The sequence below is a fragment of the Rhineura floridana genome, chromosome 22, assembly GCF_030035675.1.
Source record: "Rhineura floridana isolate rRhiFlo1 chromosome 22, rRhiFlo1.hap2, whole genome shotgun sequence".
NCBI classification, from domain to species: domain Eukaryota; kingdom Metazoa; phylum Chordata; class Lepidosauria; order Squamata; family Rhineuridae; genus Rhineura; species Rhineura floridana.
The window spans coordinates 19,022,161-19,046,687 of record NC_084501.1 but is presented as its reverse complement, the minus strand read 5'-3'; the positions used below and the strand labels follow the sequence as shown (position 1 = coordinate 19,046,687).

General features: G+C 46.6%; 1 protein-coding gene across 3 annotated transcripts in view; it reads right to left on the bottom strand.

Annotated features, from left to right (window-relative positions):
* CNIH2 (cornichon family AMPA receptor auxiliary protein 2) overlaps positions 1-13,379 on the bottom strand; it is a 53,793-nt gene extending 40,414 nt beyond the window's left edge. For all 3 annotated transcript variants that reach the window (XM_061606172.1, XM_061606171.1, XM_061606173.1), the window contains exon 1: positions 12,673-13,379. In XM_061606172.1, coding sequence (XP_061462156.1) covers positions 12,673-12,753 — 81 coding nt within the window. In that variant the 5' untranslated portion in view covers positions 12,754-13,379. The remainder of the gene's footprint in view (positions 1-12,672) is intronic.
* Positions 13,380-24,527: the final 11,148 nt, after the last annotated feature.

The following is a 24,527-nucleotide window of genomic DNA, read 5'->3' as shown; positions in this document are numbered from 1 at the left end:
ATGTGACGGAATGCTCCTCCACATGCAAAAACTCCCTGTACACAGAAACTCTGTGTGTCAGGGAGAACTACATCAGGCATGGGGAACCTCAGGTTAGGGGACCGAACGCAGCCCTCCAGCCCTCTCTCCCTAACCCTCGGGACCCTCCCAAGTCATACCTCTTCACATCTCAAATGTTTTTGCCTGACTGGAATGTGGCCTTGAACACTGGTAATGTTTCTTGCTCATCTGGAGGGAGAATGAGAAAAGTGTGCGTGTGTGTGTGTCAACTAGCCTACTGTAAAAAGTTAATATTTGCATTTGCCGCTCTGCTGACACTTGCCTCTGGTTTTATGCACCACTGATATATGGCCCTCAGAAGGTTGCGCAGAAGGGAATGCCGCCACCCTGGACTGGAGGAACCTTTCAGTTCTATGCCTTATTCTAGCTCTGTCATTAGAGGGCAGATTAAAAGCAGGATATCTCAGTAGTTCTTGCGCTTTCTGTAGATTCAGTACTATGGACAGCTCCTCACTCATTAGGGGAATAGGGAAGCTGCCTTGAGGGATAGAACATTTGCGGCAGGAAAAGCTACAGGATTTCAGCAAGAGGCTACAGGTTATGCACCGACTGGAAATGAAGCACTATAAGTGCCCCCAAACCTTTGTAGGCATAAACAGCGCTGAGAGTGGGATCATGTGTGGCCACCCTGATAGCATCATGAGCACCAATCGTTTTGAATGTGCAATAAACAGGATACCTGTAGAGGTCCCGGCAGCAGCGGATTTCCAGGATCTGGTGTTTCCCATCCCCTGCTACCTACTTTTTGAAAGCCTAATGGCCATGCCAGATCATGATGGCAGTGGTGTTCACAAATGGGGAGAGAAGGGTTACTCTACGAGGTCACCATCACCTCCTGTTTTTTTTAAGAGCGGTTGATCCCAGCATCTGGTAAATCAGGTAACCAGAAGTGGGATGTTCAGGCTTTCCATCACACCTCTGGACAATCTGCAATCGGCTTTTAAAATAAAAAGCCATCTAAGGTCACGGCCATCATCACCACCGCCTCACAACAAATTCTCTAAGCTAACAAAAAGTGGGATTATTTCACATGCTTCAGAACTGGCGTTGAAAAGAACAAACCTTGAAGAGAAGCCCCTGAGCCCAAATTATCTTATCTCCCCCTCCTTCCTGTTGCAGCTAAGCTAAGCACATTCATGCAATTGTGCAAACTAATCAGGATTCCACAGCAAATTCCAAAATACACTGCCAGCCTCCCTGCTATGCACTACCTCGAGCATCACACAGTATGCCTCTGAATGCCAGTTGCTGGGAATTGCAGGTGGGGAGAGTTGCTGTTGCACTCGGGTCCTGCTGGGGCTTCCCATCGGGGTACCTGGTGGCCTCTGTGAGAACAGGGTGCTGGACTAGATGGGCCCACTCTGGCCTGATCCAGGAGCCAGGCTCTTCTTACATTCTTAGCTCAATGCTGTCAATATCAGAGATAGAAACCTTTGCTCAGGTCAAGGCCCACATTCCCTCATGTGCCTGTGGTGGGAGGGACCAGAGGCAAAAAGTGGGCGGAGCAACAGAGGTGACTTTTACCTTTGTATCCCAGTCTGCGTCTGTGTTAGAATTGCTTGTTAATATGTGTTTTTTTAATAATATGTTTTTAACCCTTTTTAAAAGATGTTTTTAAAGCTTTTTTAATGTTTTTGTTTTGTTTTAATGTATTTTAAGGTCTGTTTTTATGATGTTTTAAAGTGTTTTTAGCGTTTCTGTTTGCCGCCCTGGGCTCCTGCTGGGAGGAAGGGTGGGATATAAATCAAATAATAAATAAATAAAATAAATAAATAGAAGGCTACCTTCCAGCCACATGAAAGCCAGTGGTTTCTACACACAAACGTCCCTCCATCCAGGCACTCAAGAGGCTTTAATCACAGTTCAAAGACACGTTCCCGGTACACAAAAGTTCTCAAGGAGGGCATTGAACAGGACTGGAAACAGGGCTGTAACCTAGAGGAAAGGTCCTGAGTGCTGCACAGAGAAGCTGAGAGGGCAGTATTTAGCCCCTGGTGCTTACATTCCTCACCCCTAGTCTACACTGACGGGCAGTGGCTCTCCCCACTGTATCTGGAGATGCGAGGCAGAGGTATTTATTTATTTATGGGGGTCCATAGCTTTCATTGGATTCTCAAAGGGGTCCATGACCCCCCCAAAATATTTAAGAACCACTGTGCTAGGGATCGAGCACAGCACCTTCTGCATGCAAAGTGCATGCTCTGTCACTGAGCTATGGTCCTTCCTCACCCCTCAGCCTGACCTACCTCACAGGAGCGATAGGAGGATAAAGATGGGGCAGCAGGGGGTGGGGGTCACCATGAAAGAAAGTGTGGAATAAAACTGAAAGAAGTAAATGATACATCAGCGGCGATCTTGTTTTCATAAACAACTCTCCCTCTTTCACACACCCTGCCCCACAAATGATCCTAGGTTAAGTTTTACTGTGAAAGTCTGCATACACACCATGCTTTTGAAGCACATTTTCCCCTCCCCACCCAAAGAATCCTGGGAAGTGTAGTTTGTTAAGGATGCTGGGAATTATAGCTCTGTGAGGGGTAAATTACAGTTCTCAGGATTCTGTTTTTTTCTTCTTCCCATTTTTGAGGAGAATGTGCTTTAAATGTATGTTGTGGGCACGACATGACCCATTCATTCTGTCTTCTGCCTTTCCAGACTGTGATACTTGTTCATACCAAGTATTGGCTGGAAATTCCTTTCTTAAAAACTTCTCCACCATCGTCACTCCAACATCCCAGCTCTTGATTATCCGGTATGCAATTACCTCAGTACCTGATATTTTTTACCACCACCCTTTCCTCTTAAGAGGCCTCTCACTCTCTCTTTTTTGTTTGGTTCCCCCCCCCCACTCCTTCTGCTACTGGGAAATCTGGAACCAAAGCAACCAAAACCAGGGGTGACGTGCGCCCCATGTATCATTACTTTCCACACTAAGCTGTTCTCTTCCCCCCAAAGTGAACAGATATCTAAAGGCCTGGAAACATGGTTGCTGTTCTGTTTCCATCCGCCCCCGTGCACACACAGCTCCCCCTAAGATTAGAACCTGTCCCCAATGGGGAAGGGGGGAGAGATGAAAAAGAAGAAATAATTTGGGGGGGGAGAAATAAATACAGCAGTGCCTTTTTCACCTCGACAGCATAGGCCTAGGAGGTACGATTGGTTGCTAGGGCAACAACAGCTGCCATTGAGGGGACCCAGCGAGTTAAAACTATACCCAGCGGGTAAGATTGCCTCGCTTGTACTCTCCAAGAGCGCGTTCTCAAGATCGTTCCAAACATCAATTCGCTATGCATTATCTATCTATCTACACACACACACACACACACACTGTATTTTAAGCATTATTTTGACTAAGGAAGCCCTACTGTCAAGTGAGGTCAGGCAACTAATGTGGCCTGCCATGAAAGGTGACAAAGGAAGAGAGTCATGGAACTGATCCCATGAAATACAATTCCCCCCCCTGCCCCAAGGAAATTGTCTTCCCTAACAGGAAGGGTCCCAAGTGAGAGGTGGGAGGGTCTGTCATTGATTGATTGATTGAGTGTGTGTGTATGTGTGTTAGGGATGTGCTAGAATTCTGCCCAATTCGGATCTGGTACCAAATTTTCCATTAACATGCTTAGTCTCGGTAGTTGCATTTTTACATAGTGAATTTCCACGACTATTTTTGAAAATATCACTATTAAGAATTAGAATTGTATAGATATTTCCTTTCATTTATCGATATTTCCTTTCAGAATATCAATATTAATATCAGTATTTTTGTGATGGAAAAAACAGATCAGTACAATTAAGCAGCTAGTGGGCAAAGAAGGAACTCAAATCAATACCGACCTTTTAGATCAATGAAATGCTTTCAAACCAGCCCTGGTCAACGGATCCCATCCCTAGTGTTGTGTATGTATATTAAGAGCTAGTTCTGCACGCCCGTTGTATATTGTTTCTAAACTTAAGGTATATACTGCTGCTGCTTTCTTAAAATCCTGTTTTTTAATATTGCTTCCGGTGTTAAATATGCATTATTGCTTTTTTTGTTGCACCTGGGATCAGCAGAGATATTAACGTGTTATTAGATTATTGCATTTCACAAGGGTTATTATTATTATTTATTACATTTATATACCGCCTCATAGCCGAAGCTCTCTGGGCGGTTATCCAAGGATTGGATAGTGGAGCTTATTGCTGGGTAGCCGTGCTGCTTATGATGAATCGTATTTACATAACTACTTTAAATTTTTTGGTATTTTATGGATTTAATGCATGCAAGTTATATTGTTTTTATTACATTACTATGTTGTAAACCAACCTGTGGCATTTTTGGCAAAGGGCAGTATGCAAATTCCTTAAAAAAAATACAAGTCCCGTTAAAAGGTGAGCAAGAGCTCATCTGAAGCTTTAGGGTAGGGTTGGGGACCTGCATAACTTCATCAAGGTTCCTGCATTGTGTGCCTTTAGGCTGTATCCCTAAAGCAGGTGGGGGGAACCTCTGGCCCTCCAGACGTTGCTGAAGTACAACACAGTCCCAGCCTGCATGGCCAATGGCAGGGAGGGATGATGGGAGTTGTAGTTCAGCATCATCAGAAGGGCTGAAAGTTCCCCGCACCTGCTTTAGGGCTACAGCCTAGAGGCGCTTGATGGGGGAAACTTGCTAAAGTTAAGCAGGTCCAGGTCTGCTGAATGGGAGTCTTCAAACCCTGCACACACCACCCTGAGCACCTTCATGGAAGGTAGAAAAGCGGCCTTATACTATGACCCTATGTTCCTGAGTTGGACCATTGGTCCATCTACCTATGTATTGCCTACACTGATTGGCTCTCTAGGGTTTCAGAGAGCCCTGTCTGGAGATGCCATTGTGGATTGACCTGAACTTGGGACATCCTGCATGCAAAGCAGCTGCTGTATCACAGAGCTATTGCCCTTTCCCAAAAGAACACAGGAAGCAGCCTTATACTGAGTCAGACCATTGATCCACTTAGCTCAATATTGTCTACACTGACTGGCAGTGGCTCTCTTGGGTTTCAGGCAGAGGATGTTCTGAGCCCTACCTGGAGATGCTGGGGATTGAACCTGGGACCTTCTGCATGCATGCAAATCAGCTGCTCTTACCACCAGGGGTGTTGTCATCCAGGGTCTCAGGGGGTCTTAGACCCCTGACTTCTTTGAGAGCAGGGTGCCAGCAGGGTCTCTATGTCTCTAGCATCCTATGAGCCAATCAGCATGAACGGGCAGTGTGTTAGCCACTGAAAGAGTCTCCTAACACACTTCCTTGTCCTTTTCTGCTGATTGCAGCCAATCAGAGTGAAAGGAGGTGAGTTAGCTATTGAGAAGACTCTTCTCATTTAGCTAACACTCTCCCCTTTCATGCTTATTGGCTCCTAGAGTCATCTGTTTTGTGGGAGAAGTCATTAACAAGAACCTAATTCTTAAACCAGCAGCAAAAGAAAAAAAAAGGGAGGGCATGGCTGTGACTATCATGAAGGGACCCTGAACTTCTGAATGTGCCACTACATGACTGCTTCCCACTGAGCTAGAGCAGGATTATATAAATGTCATAATGATGATTAATAAACAGGAGACAGTTAACTGGCAAAGGAGCAGTTTGTCCAGCCAGTTCCTTGGGACAGCAAGCCCTCTTCACTCACTGCTGAATGAAATCTGTGGGTCTGCGGCAGCAGGTTAGAATGGGGCATGGGATGATTCTTTACAGGCTTCTTTTTTCTTTCCTTTTTTTAAGAAGCACATCTAGGAAGCTTGAAGCTGGTGTGTTTGTGAACGCACGTATACTTTCAGGTACATACACCAGGACATTTACACATTACACAGCAATCAGGGTTTGCCACAATGATCCACTTACATTGTTTTTGTTTACATAAGCCTATCCAGACACATAGATGTTGATGTATTTTCATCTCTTTTCAGTTTATTGCTATATTAATTGTTTTAATAATGTATTTAATTACTTGCTTTGTAAACTGTTTTTAATTGATAATTTTAATGTTTTTTTGTAAACCGCTTAAAGGTTTTCTACAATCAAGCCATATATAAATTTTGTTAAATAAATAAATTACATTTGTATTTATTCCACCTTTCCCCCAAGGACCCCATGGTTGCATGCACACACGGTTCTCCCTTTTTTCTTTTATCCTTGCAATAACCCTGCAAGGCTGGTTAAGCTGGGGGAGTCTAGCCTTGGGGCCACCACCAGCAAGCTTCATGGCTGAGTGGAGATTTGAACTTAGGTCTTCTCAGCCCTAGACAGACATTCCTAATGGGCCACCAACCACTCTCGACACAAAAAAGGCAGCCAATCACTGTCCCCCTAACAAGCATATTTGTACAATACATGTCTTTGCAAACTTTACATTCACATTTCACTCTCTTTTTGTTCAGGGGTACACCCAAGAATGGAAGGTTTTAACATAAATGTGCATAGTGAAGAAAGCTCTCTCCAGAAATACCTGTGCTAGGTACCATTCCCCACAGATGCCGTCCTTTTCATCACCAGTCCTAACTGCTGACATATCCCTCAAGGGCACAAAATTAACCAGCCCTTCTAATACCAAACTCAGGGGGCAAGTGTCAACAGAAATAGAACCCAAAACAGGAGATCCTGGCATGCGCAGGGGAAAACGTGAGGTTTGCAGCAGTGAAAAAGAAATCTTTAAACTAAGGGAGCAAACCCCTCCCCCTCCCCAGACAGCATAATGAGAACGAAGCATCCTCAAAAGCCACAGAATGGGGGGGAGGGGAAGAGCAGAAAAGTGGGGTTGTGGGGAATAAAAGGGCAGAGAACTGTGTTGTACTAGGACCTGGGAGACAAGTGCTATGTTGGCGTGTGCCAGAACCACCCATTGTGCAATGGGTCTCCTCCCCGTTGCTAGCTGAGCAGTATAGAGCATTTTCCTTGAAAGTTTCTGCCCCCAGCACTTCCCAAGAGCTTTGGGGGGGGGAACTTCCCTGCCTAGGTGCTTTCCTTCCAGAGCATATTATTATTTTATTAGTAGTAGTAGTATTTAGCCTTGTCAGTCGCTTGCTACCCAAAGGTCTCCAAGCGACTTGCAACACATTAAAAACAAATAAAAATACATAATACCATAAACGCAGAACCAATCGACCTCCAATAACAGCCACAGGAAACACTGGCGGCACCCTAATCACAAAAGAGCATCATTTGCCAAAACCCACCCACCATTGTGGAGGGTGAGGTGAGCCAGTGTGGTGCAGTGGTCGGAGGATTGGACTGAGACCTGGGAGACCAGGATTCAAATCTGCACTCAGCCATGAAGCTCACTGGGTGACCTTGAGCCAATCATTGTCTTTTAGACTAACCTACCTCACAAGGTTGCTGTGAGGATAAAACGGGGAAAGGGAGAACTATGTTTGTATGCCACCTTGGGCTCCTTAAAGGAAAGGTGGAATATAAATGCAGCAGCAATAATAATAATAATGATGCTTGAGCTCCTTACAGCTCATAGTATACTGAAGGAGAGCATAGAGGCCTGGCAGGAACCCTGAACGGGAGCACTCCTACTAGGAGCAGAGGACATACTGCACACCCCATTGCTGTATGGTCCCCACTTGCTTAAAAAATATCTGGCACCCATCAGTCCTTACTCTGCTTCTTCCTCGTTCACCTATCCTAACCCTGATATTTACCCCAACCTGCCCTTCGGTTCTACCATGGCAAGGGCAAAGGAACAGCAGAAATTTCCTTCCCACAAGCAAGCAATGTAAACAAAAAAAGTCATGCCCCTAGGTGGACATATCCTTTTTTTGCCTCATCTAGGTATGTATGAAGTGGTCTTTATTTTCTCTTTAAAAAGTTGGAATCCGGCTTCCCAAAGGGTGAGTCAGCTTGCTTGACCCAGGATTCATGGTGACCCATTGCAAGGAGGCAGCCCATGCTGACTTTGCAAGCATGGAAAGGAAAGGGGGCAGCCATCCACCACCACCCGCCAAGCCTCCCCGACCGGTGGGTGTGATCAAACAATATTGCAAGGAAATGGGATGAGGGGCTGCCACAAAGGCTGCTTCAATTCATTCCCAGGCAGCACAGATTGCCACAACTGGCATGTCACTGCGACCTGATGCTTCTCAAATGAAAAATGATGGACTTCAAACAAATCGAGCCTTGCACATCCACATTGTGTTCTTTGAGATGGATGCCCTCCTGAGTAATCACAGATGGGTGGAAAGAGATGTGCATGTGTATATATATGGAGGCAAACCAACCATCAATCCCTGTGCGGTCTACTCCAACCGGCAACAGCTCTCCAGCTTACCAGAGAAGGGAAGCTATTCAAAGATCCTTAAAAAAAAATGGAGATGGCAGGTAGTTAACCTAGAAACTTCTACATGAAAAGAATGTGCCCTGCCTCTTAGCCAGATGCTGTTTCCACTGGTATAGTGTCTTTGCACATGAGGCTCAAAGCAGTTCCTGCTTCAATTGAGGAGCAGAGGGATGGGGAGGTCTGCACTATCAGGGTTGGGGAAACCAGTGGCCCTCCACGTATTGTTGCACACCAACTCAGCCCCAGTAACCAACATGGCCAATGGTCAGAGGGAACAATAGGAGTTGTAGTCTAGCAACATCTGGAGGTCCATAGGTTCTCCATCCCTGGACTAAATGTAAACCCTCTCCGCCAGAAGGCTAGCTAGCATTACAGACCCTTGCCTTCCCTCTTCTGCTTCCTGTTCTGCACAAACAAATCATCGGGCTTACACAAATCACACAAGAGAGGAGGTTCAAAAAGCCACTTGACGGTCATATGTAAATAAAGCAAGGAACGTACCTTATATACCAGGGGTGGTATTCAACACTGGTCCTACTCAGAGCAGACCCCTTGACATTAATAGGCCCAAGTTAGCCATGTCCATTAAATTCAATGGTTAAGTCACACAACCGATAACCAAAAGTCTTTGTTATTTGCTGACCTTGCCCAGCATCAACGTAGGAAGCTGCCTTAAGAGATCAGGCTGTGGAACAGCCACTATTGCTTCTTGCCCAGCATCACCTACTCTGACTGCCAGTGGCTTTCCAGGGTCTTGGGCAGAGAGAGGTATTCCTCTTCATCTGCTATTTGATCTTTTTAACTGGAGGTGGCAGGGATTGAATCTGGGACATTCTGCATCAAAGGCACATGGTCCATTTCTGAATTATGCTCTCTCTCCAAACGCACAGGAAACTGCCTTACACAGAGTCACAGCATTCGCTCATCTAGCTTAGCAGTGCATGTTCTGACAGGCAACGGCTCTCCAGGATTTCAGGCAGGGTTTCCTCCCAGCCCACCTGGAGATGCTGGGGATTGAACCTGGGACCTTCTGCATGCAGAGCTGATACTCTCACCACTGAGCTACAACCCTTCACTTAGTGGAAAACGCAAAGGAACTCTGCACATACTCAATTACATCCCTGGGATGTTCTGTATAGAATGCGTATGGTCCGGTCTCGAGTTATACTCCCTCTCCAAAAACACCCTTAGTGGAAAAAGTAAAGGCAGTTTGCACATGCTCAATTAACTTTTGTTTTTCAAACTGGTTCTGGCTATTAAGGTTCCACACACACACACACGAATTAGACCATTAAATCTGGAGCTTAAAATTCCCTAACTGCACCACTGTCCAGCTCACAATTCCACATGCGCTGTCCAACACAAAACACAATCCTGACCACCTATAAACACCCATCAAAATGATGGGAGAATGGAGGCTGTTCCGCCTGGGCAAACAGGGCACAGCCCCCCCAACCTCAGCCTTCCCCCCCTTATCACTTACAACCAGCGCAGGGGGTGGTCCCGCCTGTCAGCTTCCTCCTCCTTAGCTTCTGTGCCATTCTAGAACTCAGCAGGAAGGAGGGGTGCAAAACTAGAATTGGCTCTGGCTCCACCTATTACTGGGCTCCACCTATTATAGGGCTCCACCTATTGGTGGGCTCCCTGCCTCCTGCCCCACCAGTCCTCAATGGCCACCAGCCACCACTGTGGGATACCTCCATCCATAGGCCACTCTAGAAGTGAAAAGAATGACTGATGAGTGCTTGAAGGTCACGCAGGCGGCAACCCAGCCTGTGCTAAGTGGTCTTAAGTATGTACCAAGGCTGAGGAGGGGACACAGCAGGGCGCTCTGTTCCAAATTACACAAATGCCATCAGAATGTCTCATCCCAGCTTGTCATTTCTGGATCTCTTTCCTTGTGGATTCTTGTTGCACCAAATAATTCTCTAACCTTTTAATTTATTATTAACAATAAATAACCCCACACAGTCCCATCAATCCCAGCAGAAGCTGTTGTTGTCGTTTTTATTTTGGAGGGGAGTTTGTGTCCAACAAGCAGTTGAGTGCAGAGAGAGAGAGAGAGAGAGAGAGAGAGAGAGAGAGAGAGAGAGAGAGAGAGAGAGAAGAAAAAGATACAGGGCTGCAGCAGATAAGGGGTTAAAAGACAGTAGCCTCCGGATTATTAGTTGGGAGCATCATTTTGTAAACATATGTAGTTTCCATGGCAACCAGAGCCAGGTTCCTTGGTTACGGATGAAGGGGGGGAGAGAAAGCAAAATTAGGAAGGGATGGATAAGAGAGAATGGAGGGAGGAGAATGTGCATTTTTTTTTCCTGGGATTCCTGGAAGCATCACCAAAAAGGAAGGAACAAAAAAAAAGGGGGAGGCAGAGAGAGAAGAGAGAGTCAGGTCGTCCCAGAAAAAGGTACATACAGAACACAAATGGATAAGCAAAGCTATATAAATATGAACCTCCTTTCCCCGCACCCCAACCTCACTATTGTCTGTCTGACTCCTTGGATAGAACATAATTCAATAGGAAACTGAATTCAATAGGGAGAACGTGGGAGGGGGGATGCAGACGAGTGGGAGCCCCTTCCCCATAAGACAAAGGTGTTTATTTTTCCAAATGCACTCCCTCCCCCTTTCTTTCTTCTTCCTCTTGTCCTCTTTAGACAAGTTTTAAAATCTGGCAATGAAAGGGGCAATGATGAGAGACAGAAACTAGAAGGGGACTAAACGGGGTGAAGGAAGGGGCCAGTAACAGCCAGCAGCGGTTGGCTCACTTGAAAGGAGGATCCAGTGGCTGCATAAACCTCTTCCCATTTATTTATTATTTTATTTATTTTTTAGATTTATATCCCGCCCTTCCTCCCAGTAGGAGCCCATTGCTCCCTCCCAAAATCAGATTCTTTGCCCTGCAGCAGCCCACCCCAAAAAACAGCAACAATTTTCTTCCACTAGGCCCAGAGATAGCGCGGTTTTTGTAAGACAGACACACTGTGCTGCAGCCTGACCCCCCACCCGTGCAATACGGACCCATAAAAATATCTAGTGCCATGTTTATGGACCCCAAACCCAGGCGGCTCTCTACCTGGGGCACCTAGCCCCACCCATTTCCAAATCAGTACCCTGCACATTTTTCAGTGTTCCAAGCCACGTGCACCCCCATTGACAGAATTCAACCTACCCACCAGAAAGAAACCCGAGACCTTCACTCTCAGAGCCCACATACTCCCCAAAACTAAATTTGCAAGTAAGCCAGCTACTCACAGTACCCCGCACTTTGAGGTCTCATTTGTTTGGAGTCTAACCAAACTCGCTTTCCCTTTACTCACCCTTGTGTGTCCCAGCCATTGCTAGACCCTTGCATTGGAAACGTCTGCCCCATTGCTTTTTGACTCCTGCACCCCCTTCCTTGTGATCACCCAAAGGTGCACCCCACACCCTCAACCACTGGGCCCCAGCCTTTTTTTATTTTACACCCCCCCCATTCCAGATGGAAGAAGATAGGCTCTGGGTTAAAGCAACTGGGGGAAAGGAGAAGCAAGGTAGCAGGGCTTTGGTAGAAACATCACTGTCCCCCCCCCCGAATATCAATACCAACCCTTCCCACAATGTGCCCTCCCTACGTCCAGAAACCTCCCTATGATGTTTCCTCTAGCCCCCAGACTCTTTAAGCCCCGTCTTCCAAGGGCCATCTCCCCCTCCTCACACCCCAGGCTGCCATCTTAACCAACTAACGCTTCCAGTGCCTGCCAGCCTCCCTCCACAATTCTCCTAACCTCCCCATCGCCTCCCCCTTTGCACTCCCCGTCTGACCCCTCTCCCACCCCATTAGAAACCTCTGCAGTCTGATATCACCCTCCCACACACACACTTTTGACTGCTACCACCTCCTTCCATCAGTCTAGCTAGCTACTTACTCCCCCACACACACACTAAAGAGCCCCCTGGCTCTGACCTCTCAAAGCTCAATTTAGCCCCCAATTTGGCCCCTCCATTACTCCCCAGCTATCTGATCTCTCCACCCGACCTAATTTTCCTAGACTCCCCCCCTAACATTTTGGGACAGCATCCCAATTACCTGCTCACTCCCCACCCCACTGCCTCCCCCCTCAGAGCCTGCTCTCTCTCTGCACCCCCCACCACGACGGCTCCCCCCACTCCCCTTTTAGGGACCCTCCCGAACGCGACCTCTTCCCTCCCCCGCACCCACCTCCTGTTACCCCACTTGGGACGTCCCCCCACCTCTGATCTTCGCCTACCCCCCTTCCCCGCACCCTCTGCAAACACCCCCACCCTCACCCCCCACTTCCCTTCCCGGAGGTGGACTCACATGCCAGATGACGAAGAAGATGAGCGAGGCGCAGAGAACCAAGGTGAGCATGTAGCAAAAGGCGGCAAAGGTGAAGGCCATGGCGGGAGGAGGAGTTGCTTTCGGGTGGTGGGAAGAGGGGAGGGGGCGGCCTGCGGCACCCCCCTTTGCAGCCTCCTCGTCCTTTCCGCCCTGCCCCCTCCAAGGCAGCGAAGTGGGGCTGGCGAGCTACGCGGCCATGGGGCAGAGCCGGAGGCGGCTGCAGGAGGAACTGCTATTGCTGCTGCTGCTGCTGCTGGTGCGGTGGCAGTGGCGACGGCGAGGTCGGCGACGGCGAGGTCGGCGACGACGCCCCCTTCATGCTGCTCCTTCGCCGCCGCCGCCTGTCGGAGAGAGGCGCCCGGGCGAAGGAGGAGCCGCGGGAGCGGGGCTGGCGGGGCGGCGCCACGGAGCAGGAGAAGAGCTGGCCGGGCTTCGCTGTGCCGGCTCAGGAGGGAGAGCAGCGCCCCCCAAGCCCGCTCGCCGCGTGGGTCTTGCCCCAGAGGAAGGGCGCGCCCCCTCCCGCCGGGCAGCAAGCGCCCCCTTGGCGCAGCCACGCAGGAGCGGCGCTCGGTGGGGCTGCTCGACGCCCAGGGAGCACGTGGAGGGGGGGGCGAGGAAGGGACTCTCCAGACTGCGTGTCAGGGACGCGGCTGCATTTCCTGGCGGGGTTGCGTGTCAAATGTCGGGGAAGGGCTTCTGCGACGGGAAAGGGACTGAGGGAATGGGCGTGTCTGCGTGTAGATGCGTATGTGAGAATGTGCGTGTAAGAGGGGCGGTGAGAGTGAGAGGACGTGGTTGCATACATTGCTGGTGGGTGTCAAGTGGCGAGAAAGAGCTCCTGCCTGGGTGAGGAGGTGGGGGGGGGTCTCCTGGTGCGGGAAGGGAACTTAATGGGGAAGAGGGACCCCGTGTCTGTCTGAGAGGTGGAAAGATCCATCAACTTCCGTTCTCTTTTTCTCATTTTTCCAGCCTTAAAGTTAGTTCTCCACATTTCTTCAGCAATTTGAGATTTTTTTTAATTTCACAAAAATCCTCATGAAAATCCCCCAGCATTGTGGTGTGAATTTCTCCTAATAAAGCATGTTTTTGTAGGCAGTTTTTCTAATGCACTTTTTTTCAATTTCTCATCCTATAATGAGCTATGTTTTCATGCATATATTCATTTTTATGCATGCCTTCCCCTGATACATGCATTTTTGTAAACTTTGGTTGGAGAACTATGTGCAAATTTTGAAGGGTTGGCTGTGTTTTGGTCCTCATTGTTTCAGAAAGTGCACATTTGATAGATTCAGCTTGAAATGCAGAGTATGATGTGATTGCATCCAGTGGTGGTAGGGTGTCAAATGGTGCATGAAGAGGCAGCCTTGAATGTTTGCAGTGCGTGGTGGTTGTATGGTGGTGCATACCGTGGATGTGTGTGTGTGTGTGGGGAAAGGGGGCATGGTGTCAAACTGGGCATTAAAGGAGGCATACTTGCAGGCAGTGGTGGCTGGTGTGGGGGCAAAAGGGGCAACCAAAAAGGGAATCTGGTTGCATACAAGAGGTCCTTATTGCGTAGATGTGCGTGGGAGCACAATGTACACATACGCATCTCATTACTCGTACATGCATACATTATTTCCTGCTTCACCCTCCACACACAACACAAACAACACTTCCTTTTTCACACTGTTTCTATATGTATGCAGGCTATGCCACCATTGCCCCTTTTATACACTCTCTCTCTCTCACTCACACACACACACACACACACATTTACTGTTCAAACTCCTTAGAGCTTATGTTTTGGGGTGACTAACAAATCTGAATAAAAGAGAAATGAGAGTGGGGTGAGGAAGGAAATTGGGTATATATGGGACTGACTGTGTAGAGGAGGATGTGTCTGTTGAGAGGAACTGTACAGGGAGAGAGAATATAGAATATGTTGCAGAGTGGGGGCAGAAGAGAGACTTGGGCCAGATTTACATCATACATTTATTCCACTATTATTCCGCAGTCATGGCTTCCCCTAAAGAATCCTGGAAAACTGTACTTTGTGAAGAGTACTAAGAGTTGTTAGGAGACCCCTTATTCCCCTCACAGAGCTACAATTCTCAGAGTAGTTTAACGGTCAACCCTTCTTTCCAGAGAGCTCTGGGAATTGTAGCTCTCTGAGGGGAAGAGGGGGCCTTCTAACAATTCTCAGCATCCTTCACAAAATACAGTTTCTCAGGATTCTTTGTTGGGAAACCACGACTGTCTGAAGCGGAATAATAGTGGAATCAACATATGGTGTGAATGTGGTCTTAGACAGGACAGGGGGCCTGTCAGGAAAGAGTGAGTGGGGAGGACTTGTGTAGAACAGATGTGGGGAACCCTCAGCTCTCCACATGTTGCTGAACTACAACTCCAGCCTTCCCTGGCCATTGGCTTGCTGGGGCTGATGGGAGCTGTAGTTCAGCAACATCTGACAGGCCAAAGGTGCCCCACACCTAGTGTAGAAGCTGAGGGTTGTGGCCAGTGCTAATTCTCCCCAGAGTAGACCCATTTAAATTCATGGCCATGATTAATTTAAGTTTATTAATTTCAATGGGTCTACTTTGAATAAAACTTAATTGGATACAACCCTGAGTGTGGGTTTGAGGAAAAAGAGTGAAAGGGAATGGGGGATGTGAGGAAGGACGTGTGTGTGTGAGAGAGGGGGGGGAGTACCAGGTCCTTCCTCACACCTAACTCTTCTCTTTCCTGCCCAAATCTGTTTCTGTCTTTTTTTCTACACAGAATTTCTTTCATTTCTTCTGTCTTTCACATATTTTTTAGTCAACTCCCTCATACCCAGTTTCCTCACAACTTCTCTCTTTCTCTCTACTTTATCCTTCTCACTCACACACACAGTGAACAGACAAGGGTTGAGGTGGGAAAGAGAGTTGTGTGTGTGAGAGAGTTGTGTGTGTGAGAGAAAACCATATTGGGTGTAGGTGTGGAGGAAAGGGAACGGAATGAGAGGCCGAGGCATCTCCATTTTGATGTGCACGGACACCCTTGTGAAAAACATGAGGAGACAGTGTTGTGGCTGGCAGGGAGGGAGCTGTCTGAGAGAAAATGGTCTGGCTGAATGATAGAAATGGTGAGAGTGTGAGAGGAGTGTGTGTGTGTGGTGTGTTAGGACAGAAAGATTTTATGAGAGGCTGAATGGGCTGGCTTCTTGGACAATTTTTTTGAAACTGTTATTAGCATTTTTAAATCAACAAATGTGCCTGAGTAAGGCAGTCACGTGGTATAATCTAAAGGTGTTTTCAAGAATTCATATACAGAAGTGTCTTTGTAGAACTTTTTTTTGGGGGGGGGGGTAAATGTATATAACACTATTTTGGCACCTCATTGAATCAGCTGCCTTGGGCAATGGACCCATGCTAGTTCCAGCTCTGGAGGGCACCATGTTGGCTACCCCTCTGTGTAATATGACAAAAGGCCTTTTAAGGGTGAGAGGAATTTATGCTAAAGTTCTAGTCCCTGGGATTTATTTATTTAGTTATTTAATTTATACCCCACCCTTCTTCCCGAAGGAGCTTAGCGCAGCGAACATAACATAGCAACAAAAAGAAAAAGCATTCTAAAAACATTCTAAAACACAGTTGCAGTTCAAAATCATTCCTCTGTCCTTTCCTGCCCCCCTGACTCTTTAAAAACAGATGGCTCTAAGACACACTTTTTAGAGCTCCTTTCTTCATATGCTGATGAAATCTGACAAAATGTTCTAGTCTTGTCAGAAGCATTGATCAGTTGTCAAAGGGAGCTGCCAAAGCAAGCTGTTGAATCTTTGTTTGGTTTTTAAAAAATTGTTGGGTTGGTAGCAGCTGGGTGTTTGTGTGCCCTCCCCGCTTTCAAAATAATGAGGGAGAACTTCAATAATTCATTTCATTCTAATTAAGATTATTGCGCCAATGAATCAGTGGGTAGTTACACACAATCATGAATATTTTATTCATCCAAAATGTGCTTAGAGTATATTTATATCCCCCCCCAAGGATATTCCAGGCTCCTCCCTAAATTTTCCTCTTTCATTTTAAATGAAAGATGGTCTTGGCCCACCCCACAGTTAAAAAGCCCAAATGACAATCCTTTTTTTCCCTTTCAAATAGAGGTAGCATAAGGGAGATAATGTGTAGTGGCTAGAGTGTTGGACTTAGAACATGGGAGACTGGGGTTCAAATCACTGTTCAGCTATTTGGTGACCTTTGGTCCAGTCACTGTCTTTTAGCCTAACCTACCTAACAGGTTTGTTGTAAGGATAACATGGAGGGTGGGGGAGAATCACGTACGCCACCTTGAGCTCCTTACAGGAAAAGTAGGATATACAGTGCCCTGACCAATGGTCTCACATTACTGAACTACAAATGGTACATTGCAATTTCATTCTGTATGGTATTTTATATTGATACACTGAAACTCAAAAGCAATTATTATAAGGTGACATTGGTTTTATGCTGGGAAATGTTTGCAAGAAACATAAAGAACTACAACATGTTGCTTGCATTATTCAACCCCTGTGCTGTGGAAGCTCTCAGTTTACACAGATTAAAGAAATTGCCCTATCGAGGATAGTTACCTTACCATTGGCCTCTACCTGTGAACCGTTAAAGTTGCTGTCACGCTGTCAGGATAAAAACCCCTGTTGCAGGATCATTGGTCAGGCTGTGAATCTGAAGGAAAATAAACACCAAAGAGCATTCTACAGAAGTGAGAGATAATGTAATACAAATGCATAGATTAGGGAAAAGGTATAAAATAATATCCCAGTGTTTGGATATCCCAGTGAGCACAGTTGGATCAATAAGCTGCGTTACACTACCCAGGCACTGCCAAGAAAAGGCCGTCCCCCAAAACTCAGTGCTTGAACAAGGAAACTTATGAGAGAAACCTCAGAGAGGCCAACAATCACTTTGAAGGAGCTACAGAGTTCAGTGGCTGGGAGTAAAGTAATGGTGTGCCAATTAACCATATCAAGAGCTCTGTATAACACTGGCCTGTATGGGAGGGTGGCAAGAAAGAAACCATTACCCAAAAAGTACCATTTGAAAGCACGTCTGGAGTTTGCTAGAAAGCATGAGAGTGCCCCGGCTGTGATGTGGGAAAAGGTTTTGCAGTCAGATGAGACCAAGATAGAGCTTTTTGGCCAAAACTCAAGACACACCATCCCTACACTGAAGTATGATGGTGGCAGCAGCATGCTGTAGGGAAGCTTCTCAGCAGCAGCAACTGGGCATCTTGTTAAAATCGAAGGAAGAATGGATGGAGCAAAATACAGGGAAATACTACAAGAGAATCTGATTAAGTCCACTAAAAAAGCTGAACCTTGGGAGGAAATCCACTTTTCAGCAGGACAATGATCCGAAGCACAAGGCCAAAGCAACATTGGAAAGGTGAATGTCCTACAGTGGCCTCGTCAAAATCCTGATCTCAATCCCATTGAGATTCTTTGGTGCTCTTTGAAAATTGCGGTCCACAAGTGACTTCCAACCAACCTGAACAACCTGGAGCAAATCTGCCAAAAATGGGCCAAAATCCCTCCAACACTGTGCAAAGCTGGTACATACCTACCCCCAAAGACTTAAAGCTGTTATTTCAGCAAAAGGTGACTCTACCAAATATTAATGTGGGGGGATTGAATACTTGTGCAAGCAACATGTTTCAGTTTTTTATGTTTCTTACAAACATTTCCCAACATAAAACCAATGTCACCTTACAATAATTGACTGAGTTGTAGTGTTTCAAAATAAAATATAAAGAGCAAAATTATAATGTACCATTTGTAATTCAGTAATATGAGAGCATTGGTCAGGGGTCTGAGTACTTTTGCAAGGCACTGTAAATGTAGTATGAAAATAAATAAAACAACCTTGTGAGAACCATGTGCTCCACTTTGAGCTCCTTGGAGGAGAGGTGGGATATAAATTTAATGATAATTAAAAAGAAATAAATGTATCTATTACTGACATCTTTTCTCCAAGGAGCTCAAGGTAGTTCTTTTCCTCTTAACCACCCTTGTCTTTTACCCTTTAGTCCTCACAACAACCCTGTGAGGTAGGTTAGGCCAGGAGATGGTGACTAGCCCAAGGTCACCTAGGGAGCTTCATTGCTGAGTGGGAACTTGTGCCTGGGCTTCCTTCCCTATTGCTAGTCCAACATGCGAACCACTACACGTACATGGTTCAAAATCAAAGTGATGCCCTTACCCGGGACTCATATTTTAAATGATGGGGCTGAAGTTAATTTCAGTGAAGCCATTTTGGCTCTGGTGTGTTACTGTAGGAAAGGATGTGGGGGAGCCAACTGGAGATTGCTTTCCCTTATAATAATGTGTGGTTCCTCCCAGTACCAGGTTTTGGAGAACCCTTGGTAAGACATCTCTCTCGCACACACACACACTCTAAGCCAGCCTCGTACGTAGCTCCTAGTAAAGCCTCCTTTCCTGTATGTCTTGCCCTGGCCTCTGCCATTGCAATTTAAATTGGGGAAGGGGTCATAGCATAGTGGCAGAGTATCTGCTTTCCATGCAGCAAGTCCAAGGTTTAATCTTCAGCATCTCCAGGTAGGGCTGAGAGACTCCCTGCCTGAAATCTTGAAGAGCCACTGCCAGTCAGTGTTGACAATACTTAACTAGATGGACCAAGGCTCTGACGAAGTATAACACATCTTCCTATGTATGTTTCTTTGAACACAGATAACGCCACTTGCTTGTCCTCCTGTGTTCCTAAACCTTAACTCAGCACTGTTGGTGACTAGAACATTGCTTTGAACTACCACCCCATAAAAAAGCAGTTTGTCAACAGAGGTGGGCTGCCTGTCTGGGTTTGGGTGATATATGTATTTAACTGATTAATAAGTTACAAGGGGTAGTATTCAGTGGTAGCCCCACTCAGAGTACAGCCATTGAAGCTAATAGACATGACTAACGCAGGTTCATTAATTTTAATGGGTCTACTCTGAGTAGGACATAGGATACAACTCAAGACAGACAATTAGTCAATCAAAAAACTCTTAATCAGTTGATAGTCCACGAGAAGGTGGGATGGGAGGACACACAAAAAAGATGTGATTTTCAGCAAATAACATACTTTATAAAAACAACTCTAAACTCCATGCAAATCCCTAGAATCCGGCTTTGTACTCTGGTGGCATTGCCTATTTTGTTTGTTCAATTTGCCAGAAACATGTGGGATTCCCCCCTCCCCTCCTCAAAATCCCTCTGTTTTTCATTACATTTTCAGCACTTCTTTTACACAGGTTTTAAGGAAACTAATCCCGCCTCTTGGATTACATGCAAGAACAGTCAGATACACCCACCAACCCCCTGCCTGGCCCCAAAGCACAGAGCAAGGTAAAAACCTTAAAAAACAGCAATCACTGTGTGGTCCTAGCTTTAAGACTCTGCCACTAACCAGACAGCAGCAGGATGAGGGAGAAAAGGCTCAATTTAGGTTGCCCAGGCAACTGAAATCCTCGACTTTGCAACCTTTATCAGCTCACATCTTTGTCCATCCAGCCAAGTTTGTGCGGATGTATCAGATATAAGGAGTTGCCCTGTTCTCAGCAGCATATGCGTCCTGTGGTTCTGTGCAAGTACAAGAAAATGTGAGGACACCATTCAGCATTCTTGAGAATCCCATCTGTGGGGTTTGAAGTTTCTAGTCCTTAAGGCAGCAATGATAGGTTTGGATGTACAACAATGTGAGTAACAACCCAGTTGTTACGACTCCTGAATCTAGCACCGAGTCCGAGTCTGCAGTGCCTCCAGATGGAGAGCCGGGTCAGGTTGGGGAATGGCTGTGGCTCAGTAACAGAGCATGCAGGAGGTCCCAGGTTCAGTCCCCAATGGCACCTCCGAGTAGGGCTGAGAGAGACTCACTGTCTGAAATCCTAGAGAGCCACTGCCAGTCAGTGTTGACAATACTGAACTAGATGGACCAAGGCTCTGACTTGGTATTACCAAGGCAGCTCCCTATGTTCAGGGCTCAGAGCAAACTGCTGAAGATAGGGAAAGAATTGCACCTGAGGCGGTTGGACCGGAGTGCCCAGAGGAACCTCCCAGACCATAGGGCCCAGACCCTTACAGGCACCTTGCCCTGAGTCTGGAGAACCAGATGCCTCCCTACCACAGATCACCTGCAGTACCAGGAGGGAAGCTCTGGAGCAGAGAAGCAGTGCCTATTTGCAGGCTACAGGGTTGGCCCATTAAGGCTCTGGATTTGTCACTGTACATCTGGGGAATCTCACGGGTGGCACAGGATTATTCTTTTGTGGCTACATAGCTTCATTTATCCTATCTATTGAAAAGATCTATTGAAAAGGTATGGAGAGGGCTCATTTGAGAGGCGGTGCTGCTATGTGAACAGGGGGCATCACCTTCCGCTAATGGGCAGAGTTTCTATATAGGAGAGGGTGGAGCTGCATTCGCAAACATCATTGAGGCAAAATGTATACCCAGCAGGGCAGGAGCATGTCCCTGGTGAGAATCTTATGGCCACAATCCTAAATACGCCCTACTAAGTGTGGTTATAAAGAATAGAAAAAAATAGCAATTGGGTAATACTTGGATTAAAACCCAACTTAAAAAGTAGGCCAGAAGTTAGAATGGAGATTTGCAGGTGGTACAACTATTAAGCAGGTCTACATTAAAAAGGGGGGGCTCCTGTGACCTCTGCTCTGCCCCCACTCCAACATGGCAAATGGGGCCAGTTTCCCTGAGGCAAGCACCTGGTGGTGGTGGAGGGTATTCAAAAACAATGTGGGCAACGTTGCAGGCATGCAGACTCCCCCCCCCCACACACACACACAAATGTTTTGCCGGGACTGCTGCCATTGCTTTGAACTGACCTTAATGCTTGCGGGCCGAGGGCTTTAAATAGAGACTGGGAGAAAGGAGACAATAGCATAGATCATCCACCCCACTAATGGCATCAGAAATAGTCTCTTCCGTGGCGGCCCTGGGTCCCTTGCCAGCTGCTCTGAACTTCCCCAGGGACAGGGAGGGATACTGCTGAGCAAAGCAAATTCTCATTATCTCCCTCTCTCTCATATTATGGTTTATTTCCCTTTCTTACTTGCTAGCAAATTGGGTTCACGATGGGGCAAATAAAATTTGGTAGGAAGACATTTCTTGTGTCTCAGCACCCTCTACTGGCTCCATTGGGGACACTAGTCTAGCACAACTAAAAAATATTGACTGTTTGTCCACATTTGAGCATTATTTAGCTGTTAATCCGCATTTCCTCTGTTCAGATTACACCAGAGCAGTCCATATTTGAATTTGTATGAGGAGGAACGTCAGTCTTTCACATTTGTACCAGCAGGCATTTTGTTTTGTATTTGACCCCGCCTTCCAAATAGTTGATAGTTTTGTGCCAATTAAATACTTACAGGCCATGTGAGCAAACAGCTGTTTAGGCACCTTGTTTGTTAAAAGATTTTATCTGCCCAGGAAGTGCACAAGAGCACACCAGAAATTTTGAATTTGGTTGTACAGCCTAAGAGAGCTCTACTTCTGAGAGAAAAATAGTTTGACTTACTTCAGTTTTTTAACTCTCCCACCCAAAGCTAGCTAATACTCAAACAATAACATATCCTCTATAATATATTAATAATATTGTATATAGTGGCAAGATATATACTATTTGGGATTAAGGCAGATGTGGGGAACCTTTGGCCATCCCAGATGTCGCTGAATGACCTCGCATCAGCCCTGCAAGCATGGCCAATGGCCAGGGATATGGGGAGAGTGAAAGGCTCGCCACACGTAATTGAAGAGTACGATGTGGGGCTTATTTATATAGTCCAGCCTATGGGATCCCCAGATGTCATTGGACACGAAACTCGCATCAGCTGTGGCCAGCACGGCCAACAGTCAGGGGTGATGATGGGACTATAGTTCTGTGACACAGGGCTGGGGGAGACTGATACAAGGCAATCCCTGCGTAGTCCAGGGGTAGCCAATGTGGTGCTCTCCAGATGTCATCGGACTACAACTCCCATCATCTCTGACCATTGGCTATGCCAGCTGGGACTGATGGGAGATGGAGTTCAACAACTTCTGAAAGAACACAATGTTGGTTACCCCGGACTAATCTATCCCAACACTTTCCCATCTCCAGGGACCTGATGAGATACTTTTTATCCTAAGCTTCACCAGCTGTCCAGTTTTAATTTTGGCCCAGCTCTATTCCTGGGGAGGAGCGGACACATATCTGGGCCTCTCTTACAGAATTTTATTTTATTATTTATTGCATTTATATCCCACCTGTTCTGCAATGAGCTCCAGGTGGCATAGTTCTCCCCCTCCTCATTTAATCCCAACAGCCACCCTGTGAGGTTGGTTAAGCTAAGAGGCAGCGACTGGCCCAAGGTCACCCAGCGAGCTTCATCGCTGAGTGAGTATTCGAACTCTGGTCTCCCAAGTCCTAGACCAAGGCATTAACGATTACATCACACTGACTCTTATGGAATGAGTTAACCCCCACCACTTTCTATGGAGGAAATTTACACAGCCACAATCAGACAGAGGAAAGGACAAAACTTGCCCTTGCTCCTCTTCCCCAACATGAACAGGGAAAGGTATGATCTAAGGATGGGGACTAGCTTTTGCCTCCACAATTAAAGCAACTTTGCTCCATGGAAGAAAGTCAAACAGTAGTCCTTTGGCTTAGGCACATAAGATCAGTTTAAAGCTCCCGTCATGACCCCTCATGTTCTTGGTGCTGCATCACAGAGCAATGGAGTTACTACTATGTGGTAAGTGCTGAAAAACATTGGATGGAAACTACCAGTTATCCCGGGGGGGGAGGGGAGACATTCAAGGCACATCCAAACCATACATTTAAAGCACTCTTATACCACTTTAACAGTCATGGAGAATCCTGAGAACTGCAGTTTATTCAAGATGCTGGAAACTGTAGTTCTGTGAGGCCACAGCCCCCTGAACAAACTACAGTTCCCAGGATTCTTGGGGTGGGGGTGAAGCCATGACTGGTACAAGCAGCATCAGAGTGCTTTAAATGTCAGTAATGCTGCCCTAGGCTCCTGCTGGAAGGGCAGGATATAAATCAAATAATAATGGGCAGGTCTCAACCCAAACAGGCCACCTCATGCCCACTCCAGTTTGGCATGTTGAGAAAGTCCAGTGATGGTGGAATTTAGGAAATTGGGTGTTTAATGCAGGGAAGAAGTTACTCTGCTCTTTCTCTCCCATACAATACAATAACGTTTTATGTAAAGGGCAGGTTGCTCATTGTATGCCCTTTCAGTTAGGTCCGCAGAGTTACAATTCTGTGCCTATCTACGCAGAATTGTCCCATTGAGAGTTCACTGGCAATTATTCCTAGGTGACATGTGCAGCCTTTGTTAAAACATTCTGAGTGACTAAAGAGATACTCTCCGCCCCCCTCCCCAATCAGTTTTTAACATTTTTAAGACAAGCCCTTACACTCAGCAACTGAAAGACACCACATGCCATCGCAAGGCACCTGCCCGTGGTGGCAGGAACTTGCTAGCCAGTCATCCTTTGTGGTTGCCACCCATGCTATCTCGGGATAAGGGGAGTTGGAGTCCCAACAACTTCTAGAGGGCCACAGGTTCCTGACCCCTGCTATGCAAGTTGGAAAACTGTTTTCCTGAGGACTGGAATAGGATAGCAGAGGGGGAGCCAGTGGGGTGCCCTCCAGATCTTTTGTAGCACAACTCCAGGGAGCATGCCCAATGGTGAGGGATGATAAGAGTTGTAGTCCACATCTGGAGTCCTCCTTCACCACAAGCATTTTTCATTTACTCCCCCCCCTCCCAATTTATCTCTTACCTTTCTT